Source organism: Suncus etruscus, chromosome 2 (assembly GCF_024139225.1).
Source record: "Suncus etruscus isolate mSunEtr1 chromosome 2, mSunEtr1.pri.cur, whole genome shotgun sequence".
NCBI lineage: Eukaryota > Metazoa > Chordata > Mammalia > Eulipotyphla > Soricidae > Suncus > Suncus etruscus.
In genome coordinates, this window is record NC_064849.1 from 32,772,986 (window position 1) to 32,793,345 (window position 20,360).

The 20,360-nt window shown below is 52.9% G+C and overlaps 1 protein-coding gene across 1 annotated transcript; it reads left to right on the forward strand.

Annotated features, from left to right (window-relative positions):
• Positions 1 to 3,809: 3,809 nt before the first annotated feature.
• ZNF142 (zinc finger protein 142) lies at positions 3,810 to 19,736 on the forward strand. The gene is made up of 8 exons (XM_049768015.1): positions 3,810 to 4,096; positions 6,889 to 7,425; positions 8,076 to 8,219; positions 9,678 to 10,502; positions 12,921 to 13,098; positions 14,204 to 17,036; positions 18,136 to 18,241; positions 19,102 to 19,736. Exons 1-8 carry the CDS (start codon positions 3,844 to 3,846, stop codon positions 19,569 to 19,571), a joined length of 5,346 nt encoding a protein of 1,781 aa, XP_049623972.1. The 5' UTR covers positions 3,810 to 3,843; the 3' UTR covers positions 19,572 to 19,736.
• The last annotated feature ends 624 nt before the right edge of the window (positions 19,737 to 20,360 follow it).

Here is a 20,360-nt window from a genome sequence, read left to right on the forward strand (position 1 = left end):
CGGGATTTGGAAGGGGGTACCGGGGGAAATGGCCAGAGGGGAAAGTTTCTCGAGCCCCAGAGGGTGAGTGGACCTGCTCTGTGAGAACCACGGAAGGAGGGGGCTCCAGTGCATCCCATCACTGCTCTGGATCCCGCCCTGGTTGGTACCCCGTCGCCTGGGCTCAGGACCATCCATCCTGATGATGCTCCATCCAAGCCATGCGGACCCTCTCGTCGGCGATTTCTTCTCCCGTGCAACAACGTGGACGTTGTCCCTGCCTCCACTTTGCAGAAAGGAAAGTTGAGGCCTCGAGCAGCGAGGCGACCCTCTGTGTCCAGGCCACGTACTGAATCTACACCCACAGGCAAGTGGAAAGCCGGGTGCGGAGCTCCCCGAATCTGCTCCACGCTTTAGCATGTCCTTTGTCACCCTGCACGCTCCAGTCCCAAATCTGAGCCCACTGGCCCACTTGTGTCCCCCAGCTGCTACAGGTCCACTGTCTCTTAAGCTGGACTGTCCCTCTCCTCTCCTCCCTAAAGCGATTGTTACTCTCAGACTGAGACAGCCATGCCCAGAACTGCCTGTGACCTCAGAAGGACCTTCCCTGCTGTGATCAGATTTTTTTTTTTTTATTGGTTTATAACCCCAGCTATACTCAGGGGTTATTCTGAGTCTACACTCGGGAATTGTGCCATATAAGATGCTAGGGCTCAAACGAAGGTCAGCTGTGGGCAAGACAAGCACCTTGGTGTCACAGGACCACTGTTTAGGGGGCACTGAGCTCTCGGTATTTTGAGGGTGCAGAGTGCAAGGGATTGAAGGTTCTGGAAGTCTATTTCTTGCTGTTTGAGGAGCTCAGACTGGGGTAGGAACCCAGCTTTTGCTCTGATGCATCGCATTGTTTATCTGAAGCATCGCATTGTTTATCTGAAGCTCTGCTCCAGAATCCCCCTGTTGGTGTGCCTTTTTGTTATTGTTGTTGCGGTGCGCAGGAGTTACTCCTGGTTCTGCGCTCAGAAATCGCTCCTGGCTCAGAGAACCATATGGAATGCCAAGGATAAAACTTATGTCCGTCCTGGGTCAGTCACGTGCAAGGCAAACACCCTACTGCTGTGCTACCGTTCCAGCCCTTGGTGTGTCTTTCTTAGATTGGTGGCAGTGTGGGCGCACCCAAGAGACAGTGTCCATTAACTCCACTTAGGGAGGAGAGAGGCTAATAGGGACACAGCAGGCTAGTATGAGTGAGGATAATACAACTCTTAAGTGGATGATCACAGAGCGTTAGGACACCAGTGAGAAGAGTGTCAGTGGCAATGAGGTTTGAGCAGATGGTGGGGACTGGCCATTGGTTATCCAGACTGGGAGAGAGGAATGGGAATGCCACAGGCATTTGTGAAGGCAGGGAAGCAAAGAAGAGAGATACTTATATTTTTATTATTTTGGTTTTGGGGCCACACCCAGCAATGCTCATAGGTTACTCCTGGCTCTGCACTCAAGATTCACTCCTGGCAGTACTCAGGGAACCATAATCAGGACAAAGCAAGCACTTTACATCCAATCTGATATGCCCCTACTTTTGTTTTTTGGGTTACACCCAGATGGTGCTCTGGGGCTACTCCCAGCTCAGTTTAAGGTTGACTCCTGACAGTACTGGGGGTGGGGGTGGGGTTGGGTGGTACTGGGGATTGACTCGTGATTGCATGTCAAACTGGAATACTAGTGTTTTGCTCCACCTTCCCAGCAGGAGAAAATTCTCCTGAATCTGGACTTGAAAATGTGGGGATGGTAGGTTGTTGTATATGTAAACATTTTTATGGGATTATTATGTTACTGACCCTACCCTGATCGGTGATTGTGACCTATCCTAGGGTGTGTTTGACCTGGCATTCTGCTCCCACCCTAGGGTGGTACCTGATTCTGCTCCCACCATTGGTGGTACCTGATTCTGGGGCATAAAAGCAAGGGTCTGTGGAAGGTGAGGGGCTTTTTTCCTGAGGCCTATTCTTAGGCCTTTTGGCTTCGGCCTCTTCACGGAATAAAGAGCTGTTTTCTTCGGAAGCCTGACCGCCTGTTGGCTTTCTTCCCGCCGCATTCTCCTCAGAACTGCCGGCTGAACAGGGTAATAGACACATGGTCCGAGCTGGAGGAGAAAGGTCTCATCCTCCATCCCTCCATCAGTCAACCTCATCAGGGGCTGACTTGCAACAGTAGGTGACTAGCCAGACTGCTTCAGAGGTTGCTGAGGGGAGGAGAGAGAGGAGTCTGCCAGGGTCAGCACAGAACCTTAATGAAGTCATTATACCTAGAGAGGCAGAACCTCCCAGATCCCTAGCTTCACCCCGTTCTGTTGCAAATAAGAATACTGAACCAGGGCCCGGAGAGATAGCACAGCGGGTTTGCTTTGCAAGCAGCCGATCCAGGACCAAAGGTGGTTGGTTCAAATCCCGGTGTTCCATATGGTCCCCCGTGCCTGCCAGGAGCTATTTCTGAGCAGACAGCCAGGAGTAACCCCTGAGCACCACCGGGTGTGGCCCAAAAACCAAAAAAAAAAAGAATACTGAACCAGGGGCCTGTACAAGTACAGCGAGTCAGGTATTTGCCTTGCACATGGCCGACCTAGGTTCAATCACCGACATCTGCTATGGTCCCCCAAACACTTCTAGGAGTATTTATTTCCTGCGTGCAGAACTAGGAGTAAGCACTGAGTATTACCAGGTATGCCCCCACTTAAAATTTTTTTTTCTTTTTTCTTTTCAAAAAAGAATACTGAGACAAAACCAGAGATAGTTAGAGGGATTGAGATACTGCTTTCCACATGACAGATCTCAATTCAATCCTAGCACCTCATAGGGTCCTTAAAGTGCTCCCTTAGTAAAGATACAAGAGCCATAAAGGGTATGACTCAACTCTCCCTGTCTCCTCCAATAAAAGTGAAGCAAAGCTGGGGATGTAACTTAGTGGTAGAGCTTGTGCCTCACTTTCTTTTTCCTTTGGTTTTTGGGCCACACCCAGCAACACTCGGGGTTTACTCCTGACTCTGTACTAAGGGAACAGAAATCACTCCTGGCAGGCTAGGGACCATAGGGGAAGCCAGGAATAGCACCCAGGTCTATCCTGGGTCGGCCAAATGCAAGGCAAACACCCTACCGCTGTGCTATTTCTCCAGCCCTGTGCCTCACTTTCTTATGTGAGACTTGGTCTAACTGTGAGAGGAAAAAAAATAAAATACTAAGACCAGATTGCTTGCTCGCTGCGTTTCCATGCATCATGGTCACGGATTTTATGCCAAGTTTTATTGCAAAAAATAAAAAAATAATAGTGGAGTACAATACTTTTTTGCTTAAAAGTAAGATGTGTGAATCCCCGGCATCCCATATGGTCCCCCATGCCTGCCTGCCAGGAGCTATTTCTGAGCAGAAAGCCAGGAGTAACCCCTGAGCACCGCTGGGTGTGGCCCAAAAACCAAAAAAAAAAAAAAAAAAAAGCAGGGTGTGGTGATGAGGAGACTTAGTATGAAATACTGGCTACCACACAGTGGTGAAATCCAGCCACAATTTGAATGAGGTCACTTAACTCCCAGAAACATAATCCACAGCCTTTAATCTATTGTTATTTAATCTTATCAGAATTTGTGGGCTCTCTACTAATGTTCACCTTTGTTAGCTCCTAATTGTTTGCTCTTAGTTTGAGGTCACTCCTGGCATTGCTCTGCCCCAACTCCATGCTTGATGGAGGGGGTGGAGGTGTGCTGGGGATTAAACCCAAACTTCCCTCTTGCAAATCAGGTGCTCAGGTGTTAGGTTCCATCTCTCTGCTTGGTTTCTCAGCGCCCAAACGGTCACAGTATCCACGTGCGGAGCAATGGCCAATACTGTTCTGGTCTCACAGCAGTCAGCCAGCAGCACTGGGGACATGGATGGCCTCTGCTCAGAGCTGCTTCTCATCCCCCCACCTCTCTCCAACCTGGAGCCTGTTGAAAGCGACTGTCCTCCAGAGCACCCCACTCCTCTGACAGCTGACCCAGGCTGCCTACTAGTGAAGGCCACAGCTACTGAAGAGGACCCAGGGAGCATGGAGATCATCGTGGAAGCAGTTGCTGGAAATGAGACCCCAGGTACAAACCTAGCTGTGCACAGGCTAGTAAGACCCAGTGGGACAGGCGCCCCAAACTGTGGGCTAAGAGCTATTTTGGACCCTTCTGCATAAATAGACTGTCACTAGGTGGCATCTATTTTTATGCTGAGATGTCCTCTGATTAGCAGTGGGTGACTGTGAAGGGATGACTGCAAGGAGAGATACAGCCTGGTGTGTGTGTGTGTGTGTGTGTGTGTGTGTGTGTGTGTGTATGTGTGTGTGTGTTTGTGTGTGTGTGTGGTGTGTGTGTGTGTGTTCCAATATTCCTCTCCAAATGTGTGTGTGTTCCACTCCAAATGTGTGTGTGTGTGTTCCAAACCTGCGGCAGGATTGAACAGAAGGCCCACCCTGTGTAGTCCAGGCTTTGCAAAGCTAATGCCAACTTTGCCCTCTTTCATGCATGTGATATACTTTCACCCTCCAGAGACTTGCTTTTAGAGTGCAAGTGAGGCATTTATGCCAGGAGAAAGATTTCTGCTCTTCCATCTTTGTTTATTGGCCCTGTTTTTGAGTAAATCCCCTTTTTCTTTTTGTATTGCTATTTTGAATCACACCCAGCAATGCTCAGGGCTGACTCCTGGATCTGTCCTCAGGGTTCACGCCTGACAGTGCTCGGTTGGGGAAGGGACCATATTGGATGCCAGGGACCAAACTCCTGATTGAAGACCAACGTACTTCCTGCTGTGCGATGACTGGCCTGAATTCCCCTGTATCTTTAATTACCATCCTCTAGCTCCACCTGTGCCATATTCCTTGAAGGTGTGATATAGTGACAAAGAACATGGGTAGATGAACTGATTTGGTCATTTGGTATCTCTAAACTCTTTTGCAATAAAAGAAATGAGAATCTACATATCATTCACTAAAGATGATGAAATATAATCAGTAGTCATTAGAATGCCTAATCTAGGCACAGGAGATATAGCACAGTGGTAAGGCATTTGCCTTCCTCATGGCCAACCGGGATGGACCTGGGTTCAATTCCTGGCATCCTATATGGTCCCCCAAGCTTGCCAGAAGTGATTTTGAGTGAAGAACCAGGAGTAGCCCCTGAGCACTGACAGGTGTGGCCCCCCCACAAAAAAAAGCCTTAATCTGACCAATAATCTCTAGTTCAAGATTACAATAAGATGCCATTTCTTTCCCCTTTACTGGGGTGTTAGATTTGGGGGACATATATGGGTTGCTAGGAATCCAAGCCAGGTCAGCTGCATGCGAGGCAAGTGCCCTGTCTACTGTACTCTTTCTCTAGTCCCAAATTTAAGCATAATCTTTTGAAGTCAATATATCTCTGAACAAGGAGCAGGGTTTGTTTTTGTTTTTGTTTTGGCTTCTTGGAGATTTTTGTTTAATTGGGTCATGCCAGCTGGTATTCAGGGCTTACTCCTACTACTGGGTCTAGGCTCAGGAATTACTACTAATAGGCCATAAAAATAATGGTAACAATAAGGGCTAGAGCAGTGGCACTAGTGATAAGGTGTCTGCCTTGCCTGCCCTAGCCTAGGACAGACTGTAGTTCAATCCCCTGGTGTCCCATATGGTTCCCCAAGCCAGGAGCGATTTCTGAGCACATAACCAGGAGTAACCTCTGAGCATCATTGGGTGTGGCCCAAAACCCCCCCAAAAATAATAATAAACAATAATTGTCTACACCTTGGAAGTACTCTAAGCCTTGATCTTGGCCATTACTTCCTGTCAACATCTTCTTACGTTCTGTTTGTTTGGTTAGGGGCTACGCCCAGCTGTGCTCAGGGATCACTCCCAATAGGCTCACAGGGTGCCAGGGATTGATCTTGGTTCAGCTTCATGAAAGGCAAATATCCTCCCCACTGTACTATCTCTCCAGCCTCCTTCTTATTTTTCTTTTTTTTTTTTTTCTTTTTTTTTTTTTAGTTTTTGGGTCACACCCAGCGGTGCTCAGGGGTTACTCCTGGCTGTCTGCTCAGAAATAGCTCCTGGCAGGCACGGGGGACCATATGGGACACCGGGATTCGAACCAACCACCTTTGGTCCTGGGTCGGCTGCTTGCAAGGCAAACACCGCTGTGCTATCTCTCCGGGCCCCCCCTTCTTATTTTTCCAACTTTTTAGTTTGGGTATAATAGGTTGTCTTAATTTTTTTAATGTGTTCTGGGTTTGACTATTGCTTGTTAACATTCATTCAGCAAATGCTTACTCAACACCTATTTTATGCCAAGTACTAGGCTAGGCACTAGGACTCCAATTATATGGACATTCCTATTCCTGTCACCACACCAAAATAAATAACCCAACAGGGACCAGAGACATAGGAGGGAGCTTGCCTTGCATGTATACGACCCTTGTTTAATTCCCAATACTGTATACATGATCTTCTGAAACCTGCCAGAAATAATTCCTGAACCCAGAGCCAGGGGTCAGCCCTGAGCAAATGTGGCCCAAATTCCAAAACAAAAAAATACAACTTTGCAAACATGTTCCCCATCAGTTTCCCATGTACCCAATGTAGGTTCAATTCCCTGTACCACGTGGTTCTCTACAGCCCTGGACACTTCCGTTGCTATGGTGACCCACAGGTCCCTGGTAGCATTGTGAGTCTCTTGTACTAAACTACTGCCCCAGATGACTTAATCACCAGTGGGACCCTGATATCTTGGAAGAGCCCTCTAGTCCAGGTCTCAGCCCAGGCTTCAATGTTGGTGTCCCTCATCAATGGTCAAAGAATGCCTGACATGTTCAGCTGTAACTCCTCCCACCCTCATGTTCTCTCTTACCCTCGCTCCCCTGCCTGCAGGTGTTCTGGTGAAGGTGGTGGAGGTCTACTTCTGTGAGCACTGTGAGCAGAGCTTCGCAGAGCCTACATTGCTGGCCCTTCACCAGTGCCCCGAGGCACCTACACAGCCTGTCCAGGCAGAGCTCGGCCCTCCACAGAGCCAGAGTCCCCCTGATGATCCCCTGCCGTGCCCTGTGTGTGGCCAGGAGTTTGCCCAGCCCCAGGCCCTGAAGAGCCATTTCAAGATGCACAGAGGTGCCCCTAACACATTCCCCTGCCTGGAGCCGGGCTGTGGCTTCTCCGTAGAGGCACGCCGGGTGCTGCAGCAGCACCTGAGACAGGTCCATGGTGCTGACGTGCCCGTGCCCTGTGCCTTCCGAGGCTGTCCGCTGCTCTTCACCAACCAACAGGTCATGGAGTGCCACCGGCAGGTTCATTACCCTTTCCACTGCCGGCTTTGCAGCTTTGTGGGCTCCAATGTTAAGCTCTTCCGGCAGCACCAACGCAGCCATGGAGTTGGAGCACCCAGAGCATTGGCAACCACACCGGGTCTCCCAGGTACGTTATACAGGGCCTGGCAGAACTCGTCCTGCAATACAGCTTGGGAGTAAGGGAAGGGGGTGGGTGTCTGCAGTGTCCCCTACCTATCCAGAACCTGGGAGTCAAGTGATAGTACAGTGGGTAGGACACTTGCTTTGCATATATCCAACCCAAGTTTGAAACCTGGCACCCCATATAATTCCCTCGAGTCCCACCAGCAGTACTTTGTTTGGGGGCTACATCTTGTGGTGCTCAAGTGTCATTTTTGATTGCATCATACAGTGCCAGGGATCCAACCCACGCCTCCCACCTGCAAAACCTGTGTTTCAGCCCATTGAACTCTCTCTGATCCTGCCTTCCTATATTTAAGGGGTCAAGGTGCAGTGTTTCTAAAGCTCAACAAAACCCAAAGCTTGATTTGGGTTGCAGTAGAGGTTTACTGACAGCTTAGCTCCCACTTTTTCTCTCCCTGCCCTTTTTATTCCTTTTAAATAGTGTCAGGGATCAAACTCAGGGTCTTAAGTATGCAGGCAAATACTGTGCCCCAGAGCATCATCCTGGGCCCTACTCTCCCTGTCTTGAAGGACCATTAGAAGCTTAGTTCATCAGAAGTCCCTTGGCATCATGGGGAGATTCCTGTGCACATCCTGAAATCTTCATGTTCCCAGGAGGGGGTACGCCTTCAGAGGAAGCCAGCCTGCCCCAGCCAGGGCCCCAGACCACAGCAGGTCATGATGCAGAGAAAGAGGAGAGTGGCCCCCAGGACATCCCGCAAACCCCTGAGAGTGGTCAGCAGGCTCCGCCAAGAGAAGGTATGGATTTCCTCTGCCTCTGGTGGGGCTGGGCAATGCCTAGTCCCATGGTGAGGCTGGGGCTACTGTGATGAACAGTGGTTCAGAAAAGGGCAAGTGAGACAAGACTATAGTCTCCTTGGGTAGGGGAGAGGTCACAGGAAGAGGTGCCCGACGTGATTGCTGAGCCTGTCTTGTATGCCATCAAACTTAAAATTTATTGTGGTTTCCTGGATCCTTGTTTGCCAGCTCAAAGAGACGGCAGGTGGGAACCATCAATCCATGAGAGATACTCCTGCTGCCATCCCAGCCATCTGAGAGCTGGGACTTGAACTTTCTCTGTTCTGGGAGAAATGTAGCCCTAGCCAGTCCTGTCAGGTGGGGACCATCAATCTATGAGAGATACTCCTGCTGCCATCCCAGCCACCTGAGAGCTGGGACTTGAACTTTCTCTGTTCTGGGAGAAATGTAGCCCTAGCCAGTCCTGTCAGCTGTATCCCAGGGTTGGAGGCAGCATTCAGAAATCTCTCCTGGCCCGGAGAGATAGCACAGCGGTGTTTGCCTCGCAAGCAGCCAATCCAGGACCAAAGGTGGTTGGTTTGAAACCCGGTGTCCCATATGGTCCCCCGTGCCTGCCAGGAGCTATTTCTGAGCAGACAGCCAGGAGTAACTCCTGAGCACCACTGGGTGTGGCCCAAAAAACAAAAAAACAAATCTCTCCTGCTGGGGCTGGAGTCGTAGCACAGCAGCAGGGCATTTGCCTTGCTCGTGGCTGACCCAGGACAGATATGGGTTCGATCCCTGGCATCCCATATGCTCCCCCTAGCCAGGAGTGATTTCTGAGCGCAGAGCCAGGAGTAACCCCTGAGCGCTGCCAGGTGTGGCCCAAAAAAGCAAAAACAAACAAAACAAATCTCTCCTGCTCTTGACTTTCTCACAGCCTTACATTCAGCCACCCCCTTCTGCTGGAGTCGTGACCCATAGTTGGTTTTTGGGGGTTTGGGGAGTATTTTTGCGTTTTGGTTTGATCTGGTTTGAAGTCACACCCAGTAATGTTCAGGGTTTAGTTCTAGCTCTGCTCCTGGAGAGTTTGGGGGACCTAATGGGGTGCCAGGGACTGAATTCTGGTGGTTGTGGGCAAAGCAGATGCCCTACCTGCTATCTTATTTCTCCAGCCCTCCCTGGAGACATCATTGTTTGGTCTCCTGGACAGAAAGGTAGAAGAGGGTCCGGACAGATATATAATGGATAGGGCACTTGTCTTGCATACAACCAACTCAGGTGCTACAAGAGTGATCCTTGCACACAGAGCCAGAAGTAAGCCCTGAGCACCACCAGGCATGACCTGAAAACAAAGCCCCATTACCCCCCCAAAAAGGCAGGAGGTCATACACTACTGGGGTCACACTCACCTCACTCCTCCCATTGTCACCCCCTGCAGAATCTCCCTCACCTCACCTTCCTCTCTGTCTGTTCTAGGGGAGACAACTTCTGGCCCCGAGCCCCTCTTCAAGACCCACATGTGCCCCGAATGCAAGCGCTGCTTTAAGAAGCGGACCCACCTGGTGGAGCACCTCCACCTGCACTTCCCCGACCCCAGCCTCCAGTGCCCCAACTGCCAGAAATTCTTCACCAGCAAGAGCAAGCTCAAGACACACCTGCTGCGGGAGCAGGGCCAGAAGGCCCACCGCTGCCCTCTGTGCCCGTACCGCGCTGTGGAGCGCAACGCCCTCAACCGCCACATGGCCAGCATGCATGAAGGCAGCAGCAACCTCTACTCCGACACCTACTCCTGCCCTGTGTGCCGCGCCGAGTTCCACCTCAGCCAGGCCCTCAAGGAGCACCTCAAAAGCCACGCGGCCGCCGCCACCACAACACCGCCTGCCCTGGGCTGCTTTCAGGCAGGCTGCTACTACACAGCGCCTGATCGCAAGGCCTTCGTGCGACACCTGAAGGAGACACACGGCGCACGAGCTGTGGAGTGCCGCCACCACGCGTGCCCGCTGCTCTTTGCTACGGCCGAGGACATGGAGGCCCACCACAAGAGCCACTATGCGTTCCACTGTCCCCACTGCGACTTTGCCTGCTCCAACAAGCACTTGTTCCGCAAACACAAGAAGCAGGGCCACCCTGGCAGCGAGGAACTCCGCTGTCCCTTCTGCTCCTTTGCCACCTTCAACCCTGTGGCCTACCAGGACCACGTGGGCAAGATGCATGCCCATGAAAAGATCCATCAGTGCGCTGAGTGCAGCTTTGCCACGGCCCACAAGAGAGTGCTGATTCGCCACATGCTGCTGCACACCGGTGAGTGGCCGTGGGGTCCCCAAACTTTCAGCTCTCTGCTGAGCTTGTTCTTTTAGGTCAGTCTAATTTCAGTTGGGCAAAAGAACCTCAGGCAACGGACTGGCAGAGCCTGGTTTCATGAGAAATGACATCTTCCAACAGTGTGTTTCCATGGGGCCAGAGTGATAGCACAGCAGGTAGGGTGCTTGCCTTGCATGCAGCTGACCCAGGTTCAATCCCCAGCATCCCTCGAGCATTGCCTGGAGTTAACTCCTAAGCATCACTGGGCGTGACCCAACTACCAATAAATAAATAGTCTGATTCCAGGACTGGAAGAGACAGTGGCTAAGGCACTTGCCTTGCATGCAACTCATGTGGGTCCTATCCCCGATGTTGCTTATGATCCCTCAAGCCCCACCAGGAGTGATCACTTGAATACAGACCAGTTATAAGCCCTAAGCACTGCCAAGTGTGACTCAGAAACAAAAATAATTTAATAACTAATTTTTTAAAAATTATGTTTTTTCCTGGATCACACTGCTAGGATGGAAACCTGAACTCTGTGGAGCCCAACTTTTGTGCCCTGGAATAGGGCTGAATGCGGGTGGCAGGGGCTTGGAGGAACATGACAAACTCCTCCCCCTGCCCCCCACCAACTTAGCCTGAGAGTCCCTCCTAAGGCACACAGCCTTATGTGGTCTCCTTCTCATCTTAGTGCCAGCCGAACAAGGCCATATACTTTCTGTTTGTGACTCCATTTGGGGAACAGGAAGATAGATGGAGGTGTTCAGTACCTGCCAATGCCCATGTAGTTACAAGCTGGGATTTTGCAGGAGAATGGAGGGTGGTCCAGATCCCGATGATACCTGGGGAACCATAGGAAGTGCTGGGATTCAAACCAGGGTCATGGGGTCAGAACAATAGGATGATAGATAGGGCATTTGCCTTGCACACAGCTGACCAGGTTTGATTTTCAATATCCCATATGATCCCCAAACATGTAAGGAGCAATTTCTGTGTAACCCCCAAAATAACACGAGTACTGCCAGATGTGACCCAAAAAAAATTTAAAAAAAATTTTGTTTTGTTTTGTTTTGTTTTTGTTTTTTCGGGCCACACCTGTTTGATGCTTAGGGGTTATTCCTGGCTACGCGCTCAGAAATTGCCCCTAGCTTGGGGGACCATATGGGATGCCAGGGGATCGAACCGTGGTCCTTTCCTTGGCTAGCACTTGCAAGGCAGACTACCTTACCTCTAGCGCCACCTCGCTAGCCCCCCAAAATTTTTTTTTAAAACCAGGGTCATGACTGCGGTCATGAGCTAGACAAAAGCTCGAAACTTGAAATTTGAACCACTACTTAATAGTGCTTTGCTTTCTCTAAGCCTGGTTCCGCCTTTGCAAATAGGATTATCCTGGCATCTGCCTCTTGGGGCTGTTGTCAGGATGCCAATAGAAGCAGCATTTTTAGCAAGTACTTAAAAGGACTCAGAAGTGTACTAAAGAACTCTCTCGGGCCCAGAGAGATAGCACAGTGGTGTTTGCCTTGCAAGCAGCCGATCCAGGACCAAAGGTGGTTAGTTCGAATCCCGGTGTCCCATATGGTCCCCCTTGCCTGCCAGGAGCTATTTCTGAGCAGACAGCCAGGAGTAACCCCTGAGCACTGCCGGGTGTGGCCCAAAAACCAAAAAAAAAAAAAAAAGAACTCTCTCTAAAGGTAGAGTACTGTTTTGTATTGATAAATATAGAAATATACATATCTGTGAATATATATACGAATATATCTAGCTATATGTCTGTAAATATTCTTACATACGTACATATGTGTGTATATATATATGCATATATATATATATATTCTTTTCACTTGTACAAAACCAGAAGGCATTGGACTTCTGTGTAGCCTTTATGGTTAGCAAGCTGGAATTAGCTTGGATTGTGTTTGTTTTGGGGTCATAGAGCCAGGGCTTATTTCTGGTTCTATGTTTAGGGATCACTCCTGACTGACAGGCTAGGGGGTGCTATATGGGGTATCAGGGATCAAACCCTGATATGGTCTATGTGCAAGGCAAGTGTCCTTCCTGCCCACTGTCTTATCCCTCCAGCGCTTAAGCATGAATTTTGAAGGACTAGGAAGATAGCACTACGGCCTGGCATGGTTTTGCATGCAGCTACTCCAGGGGTACATAGCCACTGAGCACTGCTGGGTGTAGCCCCCCCCAAATCAAACTTTGGAAAGCTCTGAGTCACCTGGAAAGCACAGCCTTCACTTCCCATGTTTGCTGGAGTAGCTATCTGGAGTGAATGTGACATCCCCAATGTAGCCCTCTGCACCTCTCTGCAGGAAGCTCTCTGCAGGTTAGAATGGGGGTGGTGGGGCCAATAGAGGGTGCTGGTCTACTCATGCTTTTAACTTGTGCCTTCTCCCTGCCACCCGGAAGGTGAGAAACCTCATAAGTGTGAGCTGTGCGATTTCACATGCCGGGATGTGAGCTATCTGTCCAAGCACATGCTGACGCACTCAGACACCAAGGACTACATGTGCACCGAGTGTGGCTACGTCACCAAGTGGAAGCACTATCTCAGCGTGCACATGCGCAAGCACGCTGGTGACCTCAGGTGCGGCCCTATTCCCCTCCTCTATAGGCAGACCCCACCCCACCCCCAGGGACTAGGGCTGTGGCCTCATGTGTGAAGTGACAGCTATGGGGGGTCAGGGAAGGAGTGTAGCCAGGAGAATAGTCCTGGAGAGGGAAGTGTCATTTGAGTTCCAGAGAACCTACCTGGGGTTCCACTTTTGGCCTCTGCCACACCTAGGCAGGTCCTCCCATGTGGGGGCATGACTGGAGCACTCAGAGCCCCATGGAGGAATAGGACACAGGTTCCAGAAGCCTGTCGCATGATTTGTGGCCAGGTCAGCTGCTTACCAGTGATGTCTGAGAGGAGATGCCCTACTTATAAGCACTAACCTGGAGGCCAAGTGGGCCTTTCCCACCTTTCCCTCTCTCTAACCCTCGGAGATTGCTGGGCCTCCTCCCTTCCCCATTAGTGGAGTTCCTTGTCTCAGAAGTAGGAAGATTAGGGACCAGAGCGATAGCAGATCCAGAACAGACCTGGTTCGATCCCTTGTGCTCTATATAGTCCCCCTAGCCAGGAGCGATTTCTGAGTGCCACTAGGTGTGCTCAACAACAACAAAACAAACAACAAGGGGCCCGGAGAGATAGCACAGCGGCGTCTGCCTTGCAAGTAGCCGATCCAGGACCAAAGGTGGTTGGTTTGTATCTCGGTGTTCCATATGGTCCCCCATGCCTGCCAGGAGCTATTTCTGAGCAGACAACCAGGAGTAACCTCTGAGCATCGCCGGGTGTGGCCCAAAAACCAAAACAAACAACAAAAAAAGAAGTAGGAAGATTAAAGCAAATGCTGTTGCAACTGGGGGACCCCATATGCCTCATAAGCCCTGAGCAGAGTCAGGTATGCTTTTTGTCCCCCAAATAAATGAACCAATAAAAGGATCCAGTAGAGTTTTGGGGCTGGATAATAGTACATCAGATAAGGCCTTGTATGTGGCTACTTGGGTTTGATCCCTGGCACCACATTTGATTCTCCTGAGCATTGCCAGGAGTGATCCTTGAGTACCGTGTGGCCCAAAAATCAAAGAGAAAGAAGGGAAGGGAGGGAGGAAGGAAGGAAGGACTTTGATTCCCATTTCATTCTCACCAGATACCAGTGCAACCAGTGCTCCTATCGCTGCCACCGGGCTGACCAGCTGAGCAGCCACAAGCTGCGGCATCAAGACAAGACCCTGATGTGCGAGGTGTGCGCCTTTGCATGCAAGCGCAAGTACGAGCTGCAGAAGCACATGGCCGCCCAGCACCACCCAGGAGCACCTGCCCCACTCTACAAGTGCCGCTACTGCAGCTACCAGAGCCGCCACAAACAGGCACTGCTGAGCCATGAAAACTGTAAGCACACGCGCCTGCGTGAGTTCCGCTGCACGCTCTGCGACTACCACAGCTTCAGCAACACCGCGCTCTTCTGCCATAAGCGTAAGGCGCACGGCTACGTGCCCGGGGACCAGGTCTGGCAGCTCCGCTACACAGGCCAGGAACCAGAGACCGCCAGGCAGTGCCCCACTCCGCCGCTCCCAGACTCGGAGCCCTCAAACCCGCTGTACACTTCCCCTGAGGAGCCCAGCGGTGACCTGGTGCCCAGCGAGCGCTCCAGCCTGGAGCCAACCCTGCCAGAAAACAGCCAGGAAGAGCTAGAGTCACACCTGGGGCCAGCAGTGGGGGGCAGCCCCAGACCGGCCGAGGTTGATGAAGGGGGTTGTACACTCCACTTGGAGGCACTGGGCATTGAGCTGGAGACTGTGGCCGAGCCTCCCTTGGAGGCGCTGGCAGAAGCGGATCCTGCAGAACTGGGGTCTCTGGAAGAAACCAGGCCACCTCAGGCTGCGGCACTGCCACAACTGGGAATGGAGCAAGAGCCCCTTACCGCCAAGCCAGTCCCCGAGAGCCCCAGGGATGCACCTTCCTCCGAGGAAGGGCCTCCTGGCCTCCAGACGGGAGCCTTAGAGACGGCACCGCCAGCGGAGATGGGCCCCCTGGCCCAGCTCCCTGAAGCGGAGTCCCTGCTGCGGGCCCTGCGGCGAAGGGATAAGGAGCAGGCCGAGACTCTGGTGCTAGAGGGCCGCGTACAAATGCTGGTGGTACGGGATGACGCCCGGGCCTTCCGCTGCTCGCAGTGCCCGTTCATCACCCGCCGCGAGAAAGCCTTGAGCCTACACGCCCGGACAGGGTGCCCTGGCCGTCCCAGCCGTGGCCGCCGTGCGTCCCTCTTGTGCCCCGAGTGTGGTGCCAGCTTCAAGCAGCAGCGCGGCCTCAGCACCCACCTGTTGAAGAAGTGCCCAGTGCTGCTGAGCAGGAACAAGGGCCTGCCCGGGCCAGCCCTGCTCCCTCTGCCCCCTGCCGCCTCTGCCACCCGGGAAGGTGAGATTTCCCCTCCTACACCAGTGGAAAGCAAGCCCGAACCCCCCAAAGATGCCCCCTCGGCCCTTCCCAAGGAACCCAAGGAAACAGCAGCGCCTCTTGCCTCTTGCCCCCTCTCTGACTCCTCCTCCCTGGTCCCTCCCGCGGGGATCCCCACCTCGCCCACAGAGACCCCCCAAAAGTTCCACTTCGAGCAGGGCAAGTTCCACTGTGCAGCCTGCTCCTTCCTCTGCTCCCGACTGTCCTCGATCACCTCGCATGTGGCCGAGGGCTGCCGCGCGGTGCGTGCCAAGCAGGGGGCCCCCCACTCCCCAGCCAGCTCCCCGTGGAGCCCTGCTGGGAACCCCGAGAACGGAACACCCAAGCCCAAAGGGACGCGTTTCTCCTGCACCAAGTGCCCCTTTAGTTGCCAGCAGGAGCGGGCGCTGAGGACGCACCAGGCCCGTGGCTGTCCCCTGCCAGCGAGCGAGCCTTGCCGCTGCGACCTCTGCCCCTTCACAGCCCCCCGGGCCGCCGCCCTGAGGCTCCACCAGAGACGAAAGCACCCCACGCACACTGGCTCCTCCACACCCCCAGCCCGCGGGCCCCGGCCCCCGCTGCAATGCGCGGACTGCAGCTTCACCTGCAAGCAGAGCCGGTGCCTGCAGCAGCACCGGCAGCTCAAGCATGAGGGCGTGAAGCCCCACCGGTGTCCCTTCTGTGACTTCTCCACCACCCGCCGCTACCGCCTGGAGGCCCACCAGTCTCGGCACACGGGCGTGGGCCGCATCCCTTGCAGCTCCTGCTCGCAGACCTTCGGCACCAACTCCAAGCTGCGCCTGCACCGGCTCCGCGTCCACGACAAGACGCCCACCCACTTCTGCCCGCTGTGCGACTACAGCGGCTACCTGCGGCACGACATCACGCGCCACGTCAACAGCTGCCACCAGGGCACTCCGGCCTTCGCCTGTCCCCAATGCGAGGCCCACTTCAGCTCGGAGACGGCGCTCAAGCAACACACACTGCGCCGGCACCACCCCGAGTCCCCCGCGGCCACCACCCCAGGTGCCCCCAGCTCCCCATCAGAGGCAGCGGAAGGCCCGCTGCACTGCTCACGCTGCGGGGTGCAATGCCCCAACCCCGCTAGCCTGCGGGGCCACACCCGCAAGCAGCACCCGCGTCTCGAATGTGCCTCCTGCCAGGCGGCCTTTCCCAGCCGCCCAGCATTGGAGGCTCATAGGCGGCAACAGCATTTCAGCCATCGCTGCCAGCTCTGCGACTTTGCAGCCCGGGAGAGGATGGGCCTGGTGAAGCATTACTTGGAGCAGCATGAAGTTAGAGACACAGAGGACGGGGACCCACCGGGCCTGCACTGCCCCTTCTGTGACTTCACCTGCCGCCACCAGCTGGTGCTCGACCACCATGTGAAGGGGCACGGTGGCACCCGGCTCTACAAATGTACAGATTGCGCCTACAGCACCAAGAACCGCCAGAAAATCACCTGGCACAGCCGCATCCACACCGGCGAGAAGCCCTACCGCTGCCATCTCTGCCCTTACGCCTGTGCCGACCCCTCCCGGCTCAAGGTACGCTGGACACACAAGGGGTAAGGCTGCAAAAGACTCCCAGGACCTCAGGGGGCACCAAGGCAGAGAGAAGTGGGGTAGCACCTGGAACCTAATTTCAATGGGGAAGAAAAAAAAACTGTGGGTTTTTTGGGGTTTTTTGGCTTTGGCAGTCACTGCCAATGATGCTTAGGGATCACTCCTGGTGGCCTAGAGGACCATATGGGGTGCTGGGGATCAAACCTAGGTGGTTTGTATGCAAGGCAAGTACCTGATACAAAAATTGTTTTAAAGACCAGAAGGGTGGTATTGCAGGTAGGGCATTAGCCTTGCACAGGTTCAATCCCCAGCACCTCTTCTTCCCCAAGTCCATAAGAAGTGATCCCTGAGCATTGTCAAGTGTGACCAGAAAAAGACTTGTTTTAAATTTATGGGGCTAGAACTTGTTTTGTTTGGGGGGCACATTCTGGCAGTGTTTGGCACTTACTCTTTGCTGAGCTCAGGGATGACTACTGGCTATTTGGGGGCCAGGAATCTAACACAGGTCAGCTGTGTGCAAGGTAAGTGCCCTATCTGCTGACTTATCTCTCTGACCTCAGTTTTCTCCCCCAAGCACAGGGTCAGGAGTATTCCATGAATACCAATGGGTATGCTCCCCTAAACCCCCTCCAAAAAAAAAAAACCTCCACAGAAATGACTTATTTTCGGTAGATATTTGATTTATATAACTGGTTTACACAAATCAAGGTGGTGCCAGAATTTCTCAGATGGCCAAGGGTCATGGCTGAGAGAGTTTTAGCAGTCCAAATGCAAAGATCCTCATTAAATCCACAGTGATTTAATGGGCAGTGATTTAGGGCAGTGACCTACTGCCCTCTAAGCTAATGGGGTCACTTGTATGGTTTCCTATTTGGTGGGTGATGAAATGGAGCACTGGAGATTTGATCACCTGAAAGTATATTGGATAGTGCAAACCTGAAATGTTGGGCTGGGCCAGGCAAAGGAGGCAAGCTGGAGCGGGGTCTGAATGTGTTTGTCTCAGGTGGCAGAGGGATCCCGGGAGCTACACTGGCTATGCTGCTTCCCATTCCCAGTGCAAACCCCATTTTCCCTCCTCCAGTACCACATGAGGATCCACAAGGAAGAGCGGAAGTACCTCTGCCCTGACTGTGGGTACAAGTGCAAATGGGTCAATCAGCTCAAGTACCACATGACCAAGCACACAGGTGAGCCTACAGCCCCCTCACCCCATGTCTGCCCTTCCTTAGATGCAGAGTGCATGTGAGAGGTCTAGAATAGCTTTCCTGCCCCAGAAGACCATCAGCCTCAGGGGAGGTGAATGTAGTCAGGCACTTGGGAAAAGCTTTGTCAGTGCCTGCAGCTGCGGGTCATTCCCCCTCCCCAACTCCAACCACTAAAGCAGGGAAACCTGGTCCCCACGAATTCTCAGGAATGGGGTTGTGCTGCAGTGCTTAAGAGAGCGCCAGTGCCCCCCAGGGAGAGAAAAATATTCTCCATTGTTCCATCATAGAATCTCCCACTGCTCTCCTTACCTGCCTTTTCCTCTTCAAAATTTTCTTCCCCCACCCCTTTTGTGCCATGCCTAGCAGTGCTCAAGTTATTTCTGGCTCTGCACTCAGGGGACCAAATGGGTTCCCGTATGCAAGGCAAGAGCCCTTCCTATTGTACTCTAGCTTACTCTAGCTCTGTATTTTCTTTTTTTTTTGGGGGGGGGGTTGTTGGGCCACACCCGACGTCGCTCAGGGGTTACTCCTGGCTCTTCGTTCAGAAATCGCTCCTGGCAAGCTCAGGGGACCATATAGGATGCCAGGGATCGAACCCAGGTCCATCCCAGGCTGGCTGCGTGCAAGGCCTTACCGCTGTGCTATCATTCCAGCCCCTGTATTTTCTTTTCTTGAGCAGAACGAGTTGTATTGAAACGGTTTCAAGAGCACCACCTGACCAAATGGGGTGGGAATCTCCCGCATGAAAGCCCTGCCCTTCCAGGGTTCGTGGGTTGTCAGCCGAGGCGGGAACCCTAGCGCCCCAGGGTCATCGCCACCCTGTCCCCGGTTCTGCCCCGCAGGCCTAAAGCCATACCAGTGTCCAGAGTGTGAATACTGCACCAACCGTGCTGACGCGTTGCGGGTGCACCAGGAGACCCGGCACCGCGAGGCGCGCGCCTTCGTGTGCGAGCAGTGCGGCAAGGCCTTCAAGACGCGCTTCCTGCTGCGCACACACCTGCGCAAGCACAGCGAGGCCAAGCCCTACGTGTGCAATGTGTGCCGCCGCGCCTTCCGCTGGGCCGCTGGCCTGCGCCACCACGCCCTGACCCACACAGACCACCACCCCTTCTTCTGCCGCCTCTGCAGCTACAAGGCCAAGCAGAAGTTCCAGGTGGTCAAACACGTGCGCCGGCACCATCCCGACCAGGCTGATCCAAGCCAGGGCGTGGGCAAAGACCCCAGCACCCCCACGGTGCACCTCCATGACGTGCAGCTGGAAGATTCCGGCACTCAGGTGCCAGCAGCTCCCCCGACTGGCCCTGAGGGTTGACAGTCTGCACCCCTCATCCTTCAGGAGAAAGATGGGAGTCCGTGAGATGCTGATGGGAGCCACCTGGCTTGGGCACAGCTCTGAGCCCCAGCAAGAACTGGTTTTGGGGTGTCAAAGTGGACAACACCTGCCAATACACAGGCCCTGGAACTTAGAAGTCAGCAGCCTTGGAAATGATCTCCATAGACCACGTTGTGTACTTCTCTCTGAGGCAACACTATTTTCTGTTTCCTTACTAACTCCAGTACCCAAGTCTCCTGCTAGATCTGGGCCTTCTCTATCCATAGTCTTTCCATCTCGCCTCCTCTCAACAGCTGTGTCTCATGGTTGCATGTACTGCAGTGCAGTGCTCCATAAAGCATGTTCAACAGGATGTCTGAGTCTATCACTAATTTTTTGTTTTTGTTTTTTGGATTTTGGGGGTCACTCCTGGCTCTGCGCTTAGAAGTTGCTCTGGGCAGGCACAGGAGACCATATGAACTGGATTTGAACCACCATCTGTTCAAATCAGCTGCTTGCAAGGCAAATGCCCTACTGCTGTGCTATCTCTCTGGCCCCTGGGTCTATCACTCAAAGGTTGCCCTGTCCCCCGTTGCCTGGGCTCCTTCCACCCCTCTGTCTACACTGAATGAGTGTAAGGATTTCACCCTGCTCCTTACTTTGAAACCCATTATCTCCTGATCTACTCTACTTTGAGTGTTCTCCCTCCCACAAAGCCTTTGGGCTGGAGTTTGAGTTCAGCACCACCAGGTAGACTGGCCTCAGCGTGGCTCTAGCCTTCCAGCTGGA

What these genes read in the sequence shown, in the direction of transcription:
- ZNF142 (XM_049768015.1), top strand. Translation starts at nt 3,844, where the DNA reads ATGGCCAATACTGTTCTGGTCTCACAGCAGTCAGCCAGCAGCACTGGG. An exon ending in GCAGGCTCCGCCAAGAGAAG is followed by an intron (nt 8,220 to 9,677) that starts GTATGGATTTCC and finishes TGTCTGTTCTAG; the next exon opens with GGGAGACAACTTCTGGCCCC. An exon ending in AAGCACGCTGGTGACCTCAG is followed by an intron (nt 13,099 to 14,203) that starts GTGCGGCCCTAT and finishes CATTCTCACCAG; the next exon opens with ATACCAGTGCAACCAGTGCT.